This window comes from Natrix helvetica (genome assembly GCF_964273705.1).
Source record: "Natrix helvetica genome assembly, chromosome: 7".
NCBI lineage: Eukaryota > Metazoa > Chordata > Lepidosauria > Squamata > Natricidae > Natrix > Natrix helvetica.
This window is the reverse complement of record NC_138558.1, coordinates 45,125,546-45,141,336: the sequence shown is the minus strand read 5'-3', so window position 1 is coordinate 45,141,336 and position 15,791 is coordinate 45,125,546. Positions and strand designations below refer to the sequence as shown.

General features: G+C 41.9%; 1 protein-coding gene across 3 annotated transcripts in view; it reads right to left on the bottom strand.

Moving 5' to 3' along the window:
• Positions 1 to 15,791, bottom strand: part of ACSL1 (acyl-CoA synthetase long chain family member 1) — a 53,662-nt gene that overhangs the window by 11,357 nt on the left and 26,514 nt on the right. For 2 of the 3 annotated variants that reach the window (XM_081959760.1, XM_081959761.1), the window contains exons 11-14: positions 13,844 to 13,921; positions 3,003 to 3,137; positions 2,434 to 2,568; positions 198 to 293 (exon numbers count right to left, since the gene is read on the bottom strand). In XM_081959760.1, the coding sequence (XP_081815886.1) occupies positions 198 to 293; positions 2,434 to 2,568; positions 3,003 to 3,137; positions 13,844 to 13,921 (444 nt within the window). Of the gene's footprint in view, positions 1 to 197; positions 294 to 2,433; positions 2,569 to 3,002; positions 3,138 to 13,843; positions 13,922 to 13,972; positions 14,051 to 15,791 lie in introns of all 3 variants that reach the window. The other variant, XM_081959762.1, reaches the window with a different exon arrangement.

Sequence of the window (15,791 nt, the reverse complement as noted above, 5' to 3'; positions counted from 1 at the left end):
TTTCACAATCCAATTTTCAATACTGTTTGATGTTGCATGGTCTTCAGTCCCTTCTTGTGCTCAGTTAATCATATAAGTGCTTTGTAAACAAATTAGTTCAGTTCTCTTAATTGTAACCTCAAGATGATAAGATAGGACATTTGTAATGAAATGAAATGAAAATTACATTTTTCATTCTAGTTACAGTCCAGGCTCACCTGACACCCAAGAGCTGCTCTTAGGAAGGTCAATACATTTGCAGAAACAGGAGCCGCTCCTGTAATCATTAGTTTGACTTTTCCTCCCAGATTTGCCTAAGGAAAGGAAAAAAACAAACAAAACTGTCAAACATCGTCACTTCAACAACCACAGGGAAGTCAAAAATCTATAGTGAGTGGCACTTGGATCATACTTGGAAGAATATTCAATCGCCCAAATTCTCTGAACTCTTGCCAAGTATGTGTGTTTAAAGGCAGCCTGGAGTCACATGAATGGATTAGTCTTTCAAGGAGCATTCGTGCTGCTTGCCGGGTACATTTTGCCCTATTACTTCATCAAAAACTAACACAGGCCATGAAATATTGCTAAATAGTCCTTATAAAAACCAACCATGTGTATTAGGAAAGACCATATTGGGCCTCACCTGTCAATGCTATACCAGGAAGAAGAGGCAACCTATTCCATTTACACGATAATAAATTTTCCTGCCCTAACAGGAAGGGAATCATATTTGCCTCACACTGTATCATATGCAAATACACATAATACAAGATTATTTTTTCCTTGTCCTGGCTCTGTTTTCCTCACGCAGACATTCCAGCTATACCACTCATCTATAGTTTGTTGCATATGATGATAGCTACATAAACAACATTTCACACATGTGTAACACAGTCATCTTATGGATTGTCTCATCCAGGGTCATATAGGACAACCTGGAAGCACTTGCTTTGAGTGGCTCATAATTAGAAACAAGCACTATGGTTTCAGAATGGAAATATTTTTTCAGATTTTTTTTTTAAATGTAATATCTAAATTAAAAGAGAGCTATGGATCTGCATAAAAGACCCTCGATTACCTTGCTTCACCAGACTGGGTGAAATCAAAATCACTAGAATCACTTTGTAAGCACCAGCTTGTACACACACATATAATACATAATACAATAATACAATAGTAGAGTTGAAAGGGATCTTGGAGGTCTTCTAGTCCAACCCCCTGCCTAGGCAGGAAACCCTATACCGTTTCAGACAAATAGCTATCCAACATCTTCTTAAAGACTTCCAGTGTTGGGGCATTCACAACTTCTGGAGGCAAGCTGTTCCATTGATTAATTGTTCTAACTGTCAGGAAATTTCTCCTCAGTTCTAAGTTGCTTCTCTCCTTGATTAGTTTCCACCCATTGCTTCTTGTTCTACCCCCATATATCGAGTCACTATGAGAAAGATACTAAGGGTAAACTGTTATTTCTGATTCTGTGAGATGGTACTGCCTGCTAGAATGACCTCACACATCAAACGATATTTTGCCACCGGAAATCTACTTGGAGTCTTCTACAGGCAAATATATTTTTTCTTCAAAAAAAAAAAAGGTATTCCAATATTCACTTCCTTCAGCCACAATCTAAATTCAAACAATTTTGAATAATTATATTAAGGTAGTCCTTGACTTACGACCATAATTGAGCCCAAAATTTCTACCACTAAGGAAGATAGTTGTTAAGTGAGTTTTGCCCCATTTTACAATCTTCCTTGCCAAAGTTGTTAAGTGAATCATTGCAGTTGTTCTGTTAGTAACACAGCTGTTAAGAATGAATCTGGCTTCCCCATTGACTGTGCTTGTCAGAAGGTCATAAAAAGTGATCACATGATGTTGGGACAGTGCATCTGTCATAAATACATGCCAGCTGTCACACACCCAAATTATGATCATGTGACCATGGAGATGCTGCAAAGGTTGTAAGTGTGAAAACCAGTCATAAGTCACTTTTTAAAGTGCTGTTGTAACTTTAAATGTTCACTAAATGAATGATTGTAAGTCAAAGACTAACTGTATGTTATGTTAGCTGAATTCTTAGGTTATAGCAAAAGGATATAATGAAATAGATAAGTATGCACTCTATATGTAAAGGATCCTAGTGTCAAATCTTATTACTACCAGATAAGATTAAATAAGAGAAGTCTAAGCTATCATAACAGTGGTCTATTGTGAAAGTTCATGGGAGCTACCAGCCAAACACATCTGGAGGGCAATACATTGCCCTCTAAAATAAAATCTCCATCTGAAACATTAAGTGGTGGTTGTCTAGCATTATAAAACATGCTAATCTGGATGTAGCAATGATATCATAAACAATTGCCCTAATTTCATAGCCACAGATTGTTTTAAAAAATATTGGAATCAAGAACTTCCAGAAAGTAAGTCAACTCACAAAATCATCAGCAATCAGGTTACCTGTACTTTGCGGAAAATCATTTTATCCCATAGGCTATTATTTCTAATAATGCCACTTCTAAGTTCTGCCTCTTTCCTCTTGGTAGCAAATTCCAACATCCACCGCTTAAATGAAGTGTTTGCTTGTTGAAAGATCTGCAAAAGAGTGCAATTTTCTTCAAGATGCCACAGAAACAAGTGAATACATTTTTCACCATCCTATTCCACTAACTGTTAATTGAACAAATGCCTGAGGGCTCCTGCTTGCTATTTTCCACTGCTAATCACTAGAGCCATTATAATCCTTTGATCAGGCCCACTCTGCACCCCATCTACCGTAGGCTGTAGTAGACATAGTTTTGTGGTTGTATGCAAATGCAAATAACATTTGGGAAAGATCTTAACGCGGCTGCAACATTGAGTGACTGCTGCTGCGGTTTCACCCCTTAGATACAAATAAGAGCTTTGCTTTTACAAATCAAAATATGCTTTATTTGCTACCATTAGACTCCCGAAGCATGAAAATTCATTTCCGGAAATGTCATGGAAAGCAAGGGTGCCGATTATTGTTCAGTTTCACACAGACTTACTTTATCATACATTCTGTTCAGCAATCTTGGCACCACAGGGAACACCGTAGGCTGCAAAGTTTTTAAGTCATCCATGAGTAGCCTGATGTCTCCCTGGAAAAATCCAATCCGAGCCCCATGGCAAAGAATCACACACTAAGGACAAGAGAGAAAGAATCACACACTAAGGACAAGAGAGAAAGAAAGAATCCAAAATATACCAAGGCAAATAAAATTTATTTGGCTTATTAAAAAAAAAAGAGCAGAAATTGGAGCAGTTGATTTATTTTATCACTACAGCCCAAGTTATCAGCATTCCCTTTTGCACCACATACATATCAGCACAATGTTTGATAGGGAGCACACAGACAAAGCTTTTGTTCTTCAGCCACATTGACATATTCCTAAAATTATATTTGCCTATTAATAGCATTACTTAAATTTAGACTGTTCACCAGCTTCCACTCTTACAACTGGCTTTTTTCTAGTTACAGAAAATTTACTAGGAGGCAAAGCTGAACAATCCCTTTTAACCGATTTTAATATAAGCTATCCGTCTGGCAGCACATTACTTCCTTAGTAGGTGACTTTTTAAAGTCACTTCTTTGCTTAAGATACAGTGGATATAACACACCCCTGTTAAAATGCCCAGTTTTTGAGATGTAAAAAATGAGACCAAGATAAATCACTTCAGAATTTTTTTTCACCTTTAATATAACATGGAAACTACAATTCAATTGAAAAACAAAGTAAAGTCTTGTAGGGGAAATAATTAAAAAAAAATTACAATAACATGGTTGCATAAGTGTGCACACTCTCTAATGAGTAGGGATGTGGCTGTGTTCAGTGTTAACCAATCATATTCAAACTGATGTTAAATAGTAAAGAGTACACACCAGCCGTCACCAAATAGAAATATGGCACAACAGTGACATTACCAAGAATGAGGTGTCCCTCCAAAATTGAAAAAAAAAATGAAAAAACAAGAAAACTGGTCTGAGAGCTTACCAAAAAGCTTAAAGTAAAGGTAAAGGTTCTCCTTGCACATATGTGCTAGTCATTCCTGAATCTAGGGGGCGGTGCTCATCTCCGTTTCAAAGCCAAAGAGCCAGCGCTGTCCGAAGATGTCTCTGTGGTCATGTGACCAGCATGACTAAACGGCGAAGGAGCACAGAACGCTGTTACCTTCCCACCAAAGGTGGTTCCTATTTTTCTACTTGCATTTTTACATGCTTTCGAACTGCTAGGTTGGCAGAAGCTGGGTCAAGTAAAGGGAGCTCACTCCGTTACACGGTGCTAGGGATTAGAACCACCGAACTGCCGACTTTTCTGACCAACAAGTTCAGAGTCTTAGCCACTGAGCCACCGTGTCCCTACTGAAGCATGGTGGTGGCAGCATTATGCTTTGGGTTTGCTTTTCTTCATCTGGAACTGGAGCTTTAGTCAAGGTGGAGAGAATTAAGAACAGTTGCAAATATCAGTCAATTTTGGCACAAAACCTTACGGCCTCGGCTAAAATGTTTTTTTTTTTTAATTTTTATTGGTTTTTACAAATATTTTGGGGAAAAGGGTACATAAGTATGGAGAAAAATTTTGACAGCTACATCATACGAAAGGTGGTGTTTCCCCGGGATCTTACATCTCTCTCTTATTTTATACATATCAAAATATCATTATTACATACACATTAGCAGTTTAGATTTCAAATTCTTTAACATCTTCAATCATTTATTACATCACTTCTAACCATTTCATTGTATTAACAATTGCAATGTACTTTTAATTCATTTCTGTGACTTTGCTGCTTCCTCTCCCCTGTCTGTTGGCAGAGCCGTGGCCCCTCCCTCTTTCATATCTTGTGCACTGTCTCCTGTTCCGTCTAGAAGAGTCTTGTGTTTTTCCATGAAGGCTTCCGCCTCCACCACTGTATTAATTCTCACTCTACCTCCCTCCCAGAAAATTAACAACCCTTCTGGAATTAGCCATCGAAACCAGATATTTTTTTTATACACTTTTTTGGTTAAAGAGTAAAATTTCTTCCTCTTATGGTTATTTCTTTATCCTTATATCTTAAAGGTTCCCCCCTTTGAACCCTTAGAATCTCATCTCTTGTAGTCTTTCTAAAAAATTTAACGTGAACTTCCCGTGGAACATTGTGTGTTCTGGCATATGCTGAATTAATTCTATATATCAAGTCAATATCCCACCCTAGCTGTTGTTTATCTCTTTTAATATAATCTGCTAACATTGTTGTCATAGTCTCCCTCAAATCTTCACCCTCCGCTTCAGGCATATTTTGAAATCTAAGAAAGAAAGACATCCTTTCAAAGTCCATTTTTTCCATATAGTTTTCAGTTCCAGCGTTTTGTTTTTGTAGTGCCTTCACCTCTTCTCTCATCCCCACAGCACCCTCCTCCAGGACGTCTATTTTATGTCTATTTTGTGAAGTTTGTTGTTGATTTTCTCTGAGTTGTTCCTTTAAATCCGCCAGCTACTTTTTAATTTCGTCCTGTCCCTTTATAAGCGTCTGGAACATTTGTTGAAACGTTTCTTGAGACAGCTGTTCCCCCTCAGAAGTTTTAGGTTGTGAAAAAGAAGATAATTGTGTTTGTTGGGGAACAGGGCTTGAAACAGAGGGTGTTGGAGTCGACGCCGATTTGGGGGAGGGGCTTCTTCGCAGGCATTGCGAAACTCGGAGAAAGTTATAAGTCTAGACAAAAATATGGTGTCTGTAGAAGTGCACCGTCAGGCGAGATCCACAGGCAGGCAAAGTCCAATGTGGGATATTAGTCTTTCAATAAAGCTCCCCGCCAGTTAAGATCAATTTTTTCCAGTCCAAGGAAGATTATCCAAAGAGATGCCTCTAGGATTCACTGGGGTATAGTAATTCCAACCCAGAAGACTTTTCAGAAGAGACAGTTCATTTGTAAAAGCAGTGAGAAAGGGGGAAGAAATGCCATTTTGGCTCAGCCCTCCCAGAGGATCAGAGAGCAACAGTTCAGAAAGTTTCCATACATAGTTTATAAAGTCAGCTCAGATTCTTTCTTTCGCAATTGTTCTAGGAAGTCCTTGCCCCATTGCTTGAAAGAAGTGAGTATCAAAAGAGTTTTTTTCCAATTCTCTCTCTCTCCTCCGAGAGTGAGATTGTATAAAGCCGCTTTTCCGAGAGGGGGGGAGAAACCCCCCCCTCTCCAATCTTAACACTTTTCCAGGATCGAAGAGTCTTAGGAAAACTGCTAATCCTTATTTACAAGTTTATTCAGAAAAGAAAAAAGGAGACCCAGGGGGAACTCCCCTCTCACCGCATTTCAGTTGTTGCCTTCACGTATAGCATTTCTTCCGATCTCCTCAGGACGAAGGCGCGCATGGCATTGCGCACCCCCTATGCCTCCCAGTGCCTAGGGCAATGCTGGCAGCCCCCCTGCGGCCGCCGCCGCTCCAGGGGGCTCCAGCAAGCAGCCCATCCGGCAGGACGCCCCTACAAGGCACCCTGTGCCCCCCCTAAATCAGGGGGAGCCCACCAAGACGGCGAACGGCGGACAGCATGTCCGTCGTCCCCAGAAACCGGAAGCGGATCCAAGCCTCTGCTAAAATGTTGAAGATGATTTCAAATTTCATCTTTCAACATGATTATAACTCAAAGCATACTCCCAAATGAACAAAAGACCAGATGAAGGTCAAAGGGCCTAGCCAGAGCCCAAACCTGAATCTAATTGAAAATCTGTGGGATGACTGAAGAGGGCTGAACACAAGAGATGCCCTTGGAGAGCTTTTGCAAGGAAAAATGGGCAAAGACTCCCAAGGCAAGGTGTGCCAAGCTGCCAGGCTCCTACCCAAAAGACTGATTGCTGCCATCAGATCAAAAGGTGATTTAACAAAGTATTAGTTTAAGGGCATTCACATTTATGCAACTATATTATGATACATTTTTAGTGAGATTTTGCTCCCTAAAAGATTTCAGTTTGTTTTTCCACTAAAAACAAACTGTACAGATAATTGTTACATTAAAAATGGGGGAAAATCTGATTTATCTTGATCTGATTTTTTTATATCTCAAAAAACTGGCATTTTAACCAAGGTGTGCAGACTTTTTATATCCACTGTACTCGTAACTTCAAACATATCCACCTTAACTGTCTCCATCCATGAAGCGGTGAAAAAGTAATGTAAAACCACCTGCCTGGTTAGCTAATACTACATTTATAAATATCACACAAACATATCATTTCTTCCTCCTACGGAAAAGGGAAGAACAACTAATCTTGTGACATCAGAGAGGTAAAGTAGAACTAAGACTACAATTTGAAACTGGCTGATCAAGATTGTTCCCTGATTTGTAATGAAGTTTCTGTTTATATTTAAAACGCTTGGGAAATAGTTTAAGGACACCAGACACTTAATAAGCCTCAGCCAGTGTGGCAAATAATCAGAATTTTGAATGCTATAGGCAAATTATCTGAAGTCATTAGTTGCTTATCCCTGGGATCTGACATCATAGTTGTTATCTATGTCTCCCGAGCAGGCTTTGTTTTATTATTTTAGTAATAATAGCTTCACTGTGTTTTAGCCAATTTCAAGACAGGAAAGCAATATATGTTACAGCAGTCACTATGGAGAGAGCATTCTGAAGAGAGAGAAGTTCCCCGAGGATGGGTTCCAGTACAAACCCAAAAGTTTGGAAGACTAAAACTCTGGTCCTAATGAAAGATTCAGATTGGATCCTGCAACATTATCTTGGAATTGGATTGGATTGGATTTATTAGAGTTATATGCCGCCCTTCTCCCAAGGACTCACGGCGGCGTACAGCATTAAAAAACACATAGTACAAAAGTTAAAAGGAAATTAGAAACAGTCCAAAAAACAAATCCAATTTATATAACACTCACATTTTAAAAATTAAATAAAATTAACAGGCCAGGCCGGCTTGCTGGAAAAGCCAACTTTTTAGGGCGCGTCGGAAGGACCAGAGGTCAGGGATTATGCGAAGCTCCAGGGGCAGCTCATTCCAGAGGGAAGGCGCTCCCACAGAGAAGGCTCTCCCCCTGGGGGTCACCAGCCGACACTGTCTGGCCGACGGCACCCTGAGGAGGCCAACTCTGTGGGATCGTACTGGACAGTGGGAGGCTATTGGTGGCAGTAGATGGTCTCGCAGGTACCCTGGGCCTAAGCCATGGAGCGCTTTAAAGGTCATAATTAGTACCTTGAATCGCACCCGGAAGGCAACCGGTAACCAGTGCAGGCCGCCTAAAAGGGGTGTAACATGGGAGCACCTAGGTACCCCCATGATAACCCGCGCGGCCGCATTCTGGACAGGTGAAGCCTCCGGGTGCTCTTCAAGGGCAGCCCCATGTAGAGAGCGTTGCAGTAGTCCAGGCGAGAAAGGACGAGGGCATGAGTGATTGTGCACAGAGCATCCCGATCCAGGAAGGGGCGCAACTGACGTACCAGGTGAACCTGGTAAAAGGCCCTCCTGGTCACGGCCGTCAGATGTTCTTCTAAACTAAGCCGCGTATCCAGGAGGACTCCCAGATTGCGAGCCTTCTCTGAGGGGGCTAAAATTTCTCCCCCTATCCTCAAAGATGGAACAAGATGCACAAATCGGGATGACGGAAACCACAGCCAGTCAGTCTTGGAGGGATTGAGCCTGAGCCTGTTCCTCCCCATCCAGATCCGCACAGCCTCCAGGCATCAGGACATCACGTCAAGGGCATCGTTTGGGTGGTTTGGGGTAGAGATGAAAAGTTGGGTATCATCAGCATATTGATGATACCATACCCCAAAACCACAGATGATCTCGCCCAGTGGTTTCATATATATGTTGAATAGGAGGGGTGAGAGAACCGACCCCTGGGGCACCCCACAAGTGACGCGCCTGGGGGTCGATCTCTGCCCTCCAGTCAACACAAACTGCGACTGATCCGATAGGTAGGAGGAGAACCACCGTAAAACGGTGCCCCCCACTCCCAACCCCCCGAGTTGTCGCAGTAGGATACCATGGTCGATGGTATTGAAAGCCGCCGAGAGGTCTAATAGGACCAGGACAGAGGAGCAGCCCCTGTCCCGGGCCCGCCAGAGATCATCAACCAATGCCGTCTCTGTGCTGTACCCGGGCCTGAAACCCGACTGAAACGGATCCAGGTAGACAGCTTCATCCAGGTACTGGGGAAGCTGACATGCTACCACACTCTCGACAGCCTTCGCTACAAAGCGAAGGTTGGAGACCGGACAGTAGTTGGCTAAAGAGGCTGGGTCCAGGGAAGGCTTCTTAAGGAGGGGCCTCACCTCCGCCTCCTTCAAGGCGGTGGGAAAGAACCCCTCTCTCAATGAAGCGTTGGTAATCGCCTGGAGCCAGCCTCGTGTCACCTCCCGGGAAGCCGAAACTAACCAAGAGGGACACAGGTCCAGCACACAAGTGGCAGCACTGAGTCTCCCCATAATCCTGTCCATGCCTTCGGGGGTCACAGGGTCAAACCCATCCCAGATTGTCTCCTCAAGATTCATCCCCGTCGGCTCACCTGAATCTACCCAGTCAGAGTCCAAGCCTGTCCGGATCTGAGCAATTTTATCCTGCAGATACTGAACAAATTCTTCAGCCCTACCCTGCAAGGGGTCTTCCCCAGTTCCTTGGTTAAGTAAGGAGCGGGTCACCCTAAACAGGACAGCTGGGCGGTTATCTGCGGACGCGATAAGAGCGAAAAAATATTGCCGTTTTGCCACTTCTATCACCATTAAGTAGGATTTAATATGAATTCTTACTAGTGTTCGATCAGATTCGGACCGGCTGGCCCTCCAGCCACTCTCTAGGCGTCTTTTCCGGCGTTTCATCTCCCGGAGCTCCTCGGTAAACCAGGGAGCCATCCGGGATCGACACCGGGTCAGAGGCCGCAAAGGCACAACACGATCCAAAGCCCCAGCGGCAGCCCTATCCCAGGCTTCCACTAGGGCTTCGGTCGAGCTGTGAGCAAGGGATTCAGGAAAAGTCCCAAGCTCCATCAGGAACCTTTCGGGGTCCATCAGGTGCTTGGGGCGGAACCATCTAGTCGGTTCCGCCTCCCTGCGGCGAGGGGTAGTGGTATGGAAGTCAAGCCTGATGAGGAAATGATCAGACCATGACAAGGGTTGAATAGAAATATCCCCTAAATCTAGATCATTCATCCACTGCCCAGAGACAAAAATCAGGTCGAGCGTGTGTCCCCCATTATGGGTGGGGTCTTGAATTAACTGAGTTAGGTCCATAGCTGTCATGGAAGCCATGAACTCCCGAGCTGACTCGGATGTCTCGCCAATGGAAGGCAGATTGAAATCCCCCAGGACCATGAGCCTGGGGAAATCAACCGCCAATCCAGCTAATACATGTAGCAGCTCCGGCAGGGCCGATGAAACATAGCAGGGAGACAGGTATGTAACAAAAAGGCCCACCTGAGCTAATACCACCGCTACCTCCCTGCCCCTGCCCTGGGCTCTCGGCTGGTGAAATGCCCGGAAGCATGGTGGGCATAGTTCGCTAAGGGGCACCCCCCCTCATGGCCCAACCAGGTCTCCGTAATGCACGCCAGGTCCGCTCTACCCTCTTGTATGAGGTCGTAAATGAGGGGAGCCTTATGTACCACAGACCTGGCGTTAAGCGACACCAGCCGGAGACCAGGGTCCTGTAATCCCGGGCACCCGGGGGTGCAAGAAGGGCGATGAGGGTCGGAATGCGCGATTGCTCTTAAACAGCAAACCCGCGTCCTCCGAACATCATTTGGCCCTCAGCCCCCACCATATCTGCCTCTCCCACAAACAGTAGAGATGGTGAACCCCCCAATGGAACCCATGTTTGCCTTCATTACTGGTGAATAAGCCTAGAATTTTATCTGCCAAAACACATCCCCAAAATTGGGTTCAGCTTGCATGCAACTGTAAGATAGAAAAGCACTAGTTGGACCAGAGCAATGTTTCTCAACCTTGGAAACTTTTAAGATTTATAGACTTCAATTCCGAGAATTCCTAAGCCAACATAATGAACAATTTAGCTAATTACTGTTGTTGTTATTGTTGTTGTTAGTTGCGAAGTCATGTCTGACCAATCGCGACCCCATAGACAATGCTTGGGTTTTTATTTGTAGTAAGTGCATTAGAATATATGTCCTGTCCATGACTATGTACTCCACTAGCCACCATGTCACTAAGAAACTTAATTGAATTGTAACAGGGAAGGCTAGCCATACCCTTACTGGGATTTGAACCTGGGCTGCATTACATATTAGGCAGGTGTTTTAGCCACTAAGCCACAGGCTCTCCTCCTTATCAGCTGAGCCAGGGAAATAGGCATACCAGGGGTTGTAACACAAATACATATATATATATATGCGTGTGTGTGTGCGTGTGTGTGTGTATATGTCTCTCTCTCTCTTTCTCTATCTATCTATCTATCTATCTATCTATCTATCTATCTATCTATCTATCTATCTATATATATATATAGAGAGAGAGAGAGAGAGGTGGGGGGGAACATAAGATACCTTCATGTTTGTTTGCCACCTTATGTTATTTCACTGTCAATGAAATCTGAAGATGCTGTGCTTTTAGAAACAGTTTTATTATCAAAGAAGAAAGCAGCCAATTAAGATTAAGAATATTTTATGTTCAGTGAAATCTGTATTTAAATACCCATTAGGTTCATTCAGGAAAAAAATTATTTTTCAATTTGTAGTTATCTACAAAAGAAAAATGAGATTACTCAGATTAAACTGCTGTGGACAGGAAGGCCCTACAGAGAGCGATTAATTCAGCACAAGAAACCATTGGTTGCCCTCTTAACACCACTGGATGACATCGCCAGATCTCGCTGCTTTAGCAGAGTAAGGAAGATCCTCAGAGATGATTCACACCCTGGTCAGTGTCTCTTTGCACTTCAACCGTTGGGCAGAAGACATCAAAGCATAGCCAGCCGAACAAATACTGCAGGTTTAAAAATAGTTTCTATCGTTGGGCTGCCAGACTCTTAAACATTACCACAATCACTCCACGCATACTCGGAAACCTATGACTAGTTTTTCTTTCTTTTTCTTTTCCTAATTACTTGCATAGGGATTATAATATTTATGCTGTTTACATTTGTTGTCATGGATTGCACCAGTGAGGCTAAAACCTATGTATACATGATGTACAATGACAAAAAAGGCTATATATTACTTTTCAAACAGAATTCTAAATCCAATAGGACTAAAAAGGATTCAATTAATTATAAGCAATTATGACAGCCTACAAGACAATATATTTATAAATTAAAACAATTCTTTGCCAGCCTCCCAGCTGATCAGTCCCATCCAGCCTCCGTTACACACACAAACACACACACCGCGCTTGCTGAGGCAAGCGAGGTGGCTCTCAAAGAGAATGAAGCGGGCGCAGCGCTTCTTCCAACAGCCAAGGAAGAGGAGCCGGGGCCATGGCTTTTGGAAGAAGCGCCCGCGCCTGCTTCATTCTCTTTGAGAGCCCCTTGCAAAATGGGGAATTTTCTGACATTTTGCAACTGGAGCCAGCCCAGTGTCCTGTGCACATGGGCCACCCGGGAGCCCCAACGCTCACATCTACTGTCTCCTGAAGGAAAAACGGCCTCCCCCAGCCTCCCAGAAACCCTCCAGAAGCTGGAAATGGCTTCAGGAAAGCCTCTGGAGGCTGGAGAGGGAAATAAACTGCCACAATGGGCCAACTGGAAGTTCAGAAATGATCCGTTTCTGACTTCCAGAGGGCCTCTAGGGGGCCGGGGAGGCTGTTTTTGCCCTCTGCAGGCTTTAGGAAAGCTTCCGGAGCCTGGGGAGGGGGATGCATGCGCATGCAGGGAGGGTCATGTGCGCATGCGCAGTTGGGCTGGGACTTGAGTGGCACGCCATAAAAAAAAGGTTCGCCATCACTGATATATTGTGTAGTACAGACTTGTAATTATAGCCAATCTCAATAAAAGTAATTTTCCTGTGGAGTTGATTTACTGGTCTGATCTATCTTGGGACTTATGCTGAGTTCATGTACTGCAACTATAACAACTATAATGATTGGGGTAAGCATCATAACCCAAACCAAGCACACATCATGAAGTGAACCCTATCTATAGCTATCACTGAATATAATACAATTATAAGCAGAAATATCACTCCACTGAATTTTTCATCACCACAAAGAAGGTTGGGCTGAAGAATATGGTGTGTGCAAATATTACACTGCCACCTCTCTTTACCTGCAATCTGTTACATAAGGATTCACACTTGTTATAAATTAACAGAAATATTTTTAATGGAAGACTGTTTGCCAAAAGCTCCCTAACCTTGTAAGATAAACAGATATTAACAGAGTATGATGTTGCAATGTTTGGTATGTCATTCACTTTTATATGTATGTATGTATGTATGTATGTATATTAGACATCTTTATATTTATTTCTTCTTCATTTGGGATCTCAAGGTAGCACACACTGATATCCCATCTTTCCTTATCCATTATCAGATTTAAAAAGTTCTAGCTCTTGGTTCCTATGTATTGCTGGGGCAACTATCATTCCTAACCAATGATCATACTGGCAGGGAGTCGTTCTTTTTTTTACACTTATATCCTACCTTTCCTGCAGGAGCCAAAGGCAGCATGCATAAAACTTCCTTCAGCACTTTTATCTACAGCCCTATAAAATGGTTGGGCTAAAAAGAGCAATTATCCCTTAATCACACCTTCAACTTCAAGAGCAGAAAATGGATTTGTATTTAATGGGAATTGTATATTCCCAATTTTATTTGGGGAACCAACATTAAGAAAGGCTGATTAAATCATGTGAGTCTAAGACAGATTTACCTGTTGCAAGTAGGCCGACATATATTGTTTTACTTACCTGGACTATTCTTTCAAACATATGTGCAAGAGGCAAAAAGGAAATGTGTGTGTCACTTGGGCTTGTTATGTATCCATTCTGCAAAAGATGAAACTACTTAAAAATGACATTAAAAATACAGGTGCCTACCTCAACAATTCTTTCAAACATATGAGCCAGGGGTAAGAAGGAGATTAAGGTGTCTTCAGGAGAAGGAAAAACTGCTTTCTGTCAGCAGAAGCACCAGGAAGTAGAAGGGAAAAAGAAACCAATTACAGAAGAATAATTTTTAAAACAAAAAGCTCCCATGTCCAAGCCAAGCAAAACAAGATCAATATACATGATCACCAAAGCCATAGAAAGAATGGGAAATAAGCCCAGTTTGGTCCATTAAGCCACTCAGAGTAACGTTCTAGGCCCTTTCTACAACTTTATCACCCGTGCTTTGAAAATCCAAACTAAGACAATTATTAAGATTAAAAGGATGTTGCAGAGCCGTATTAAGTCAATGCGTTATACCTCTAAATTGGAGAAGCAAATCTCAGCATTAATATTCTAATAACCAAGGTATATACTTATTACACTACGATTACACTTATATTTATGTCTCATATTCAAGATGAATGTGCAACTTATGTGCTTTTCTTTTAGAGACAACGAACTGACTGTTTAGCAAAACATCTTTTGCTTCAAGACCAAAGATCTTATCACATAAGGCATGAAGCATTTAGTACCTAAATCTTAATGTAGATAGTTCTCCAGATACACTGGGATGTGGTTTGGAATTTTAGAACCTAGACCCTGAAATGTGGGAGGATACTGAATTGTAAAAGATTGGTTAAGAAACTTCAAGCTGTTATTTGATTATCAATTGTTTTAGAAAAATCAATTTTGCTTCAGAGTTGCAAATAGGATAAAATCAGCCAGAAGATAGGCATTCCACATAATTCACCAAAGTATGAATTTGATCTATGTGCAGCAAAGATCAGAGAACATCAGAAACAATCAAACTTGCACCAGAGAAACTAGAATATGAATGTGTGTGTGTATATATATGTGACACAAGACACACACACACACACACACACACACACACACATCAATCAAAGACCAGAAACAATAAAACATGGCTTCCAGAAAGCAGAATTTTTGTGTTGAAATACAAATCAAGCCCGTATTTAGCTCAACTCCCATTCAGTGGTTACATAAAATTTATATACTTTCTTATAAGAAAATCAAGAGATGTTTATAACATGCTAAGGTGTTGTCTTTCTCCAAGAATTTTGTATTGGTTGTTTTAAAAATTTTAATCTCCCATCCCATGGCAGAACCCTTAAAACATTTAAAATAACAAATCTGCAAAATAGAGAAGCTGCAGTTGATGTTTTATGGAAATAATATTAGATGACTTAAGTGACAGATTAGGTAATTTATGCTAGGAGAAAGATATTAAGCAAGCAAACCAACCTAAATGTCATTTGCTTTCATGTTAGGCAAACTATTCTAAGTATCTCCTTAAAGGTAAAGGTTCCCCTCGCACATATGTGCTAGTCATTCCCGACTCTAGGGGGCGGTGCTCATCTCTGTTTCAAAGCCAAAGAGCCAGTGCTGTCCAAAGACATCTCCGTGGTCATGTGGCCAGCATGACTAAACGCCAAGGGTGCACGGAACACTGTTACCTTATTTCACTTAGTAATACTGAAATTCTAACATCCCAGCTTTTTGTAAACATTAGTAAAATATCACATTAAACACTAGAGCACCTAGTATAATAGAAATGTCACCCTTTTAAAGGATATTAACAGGTATATACTATATGAATTACACATTCTATTGTTTTTAATTTAAGTCATCCCTTGGATAGGAAACATTATAAAAACCTAGCAGTCCTACTAGTACTGATCTAACATATAAAAGTTTCATTTTAAAACAAAGCACTAATAAAATTAAAAATACAGATCCCCCCCCC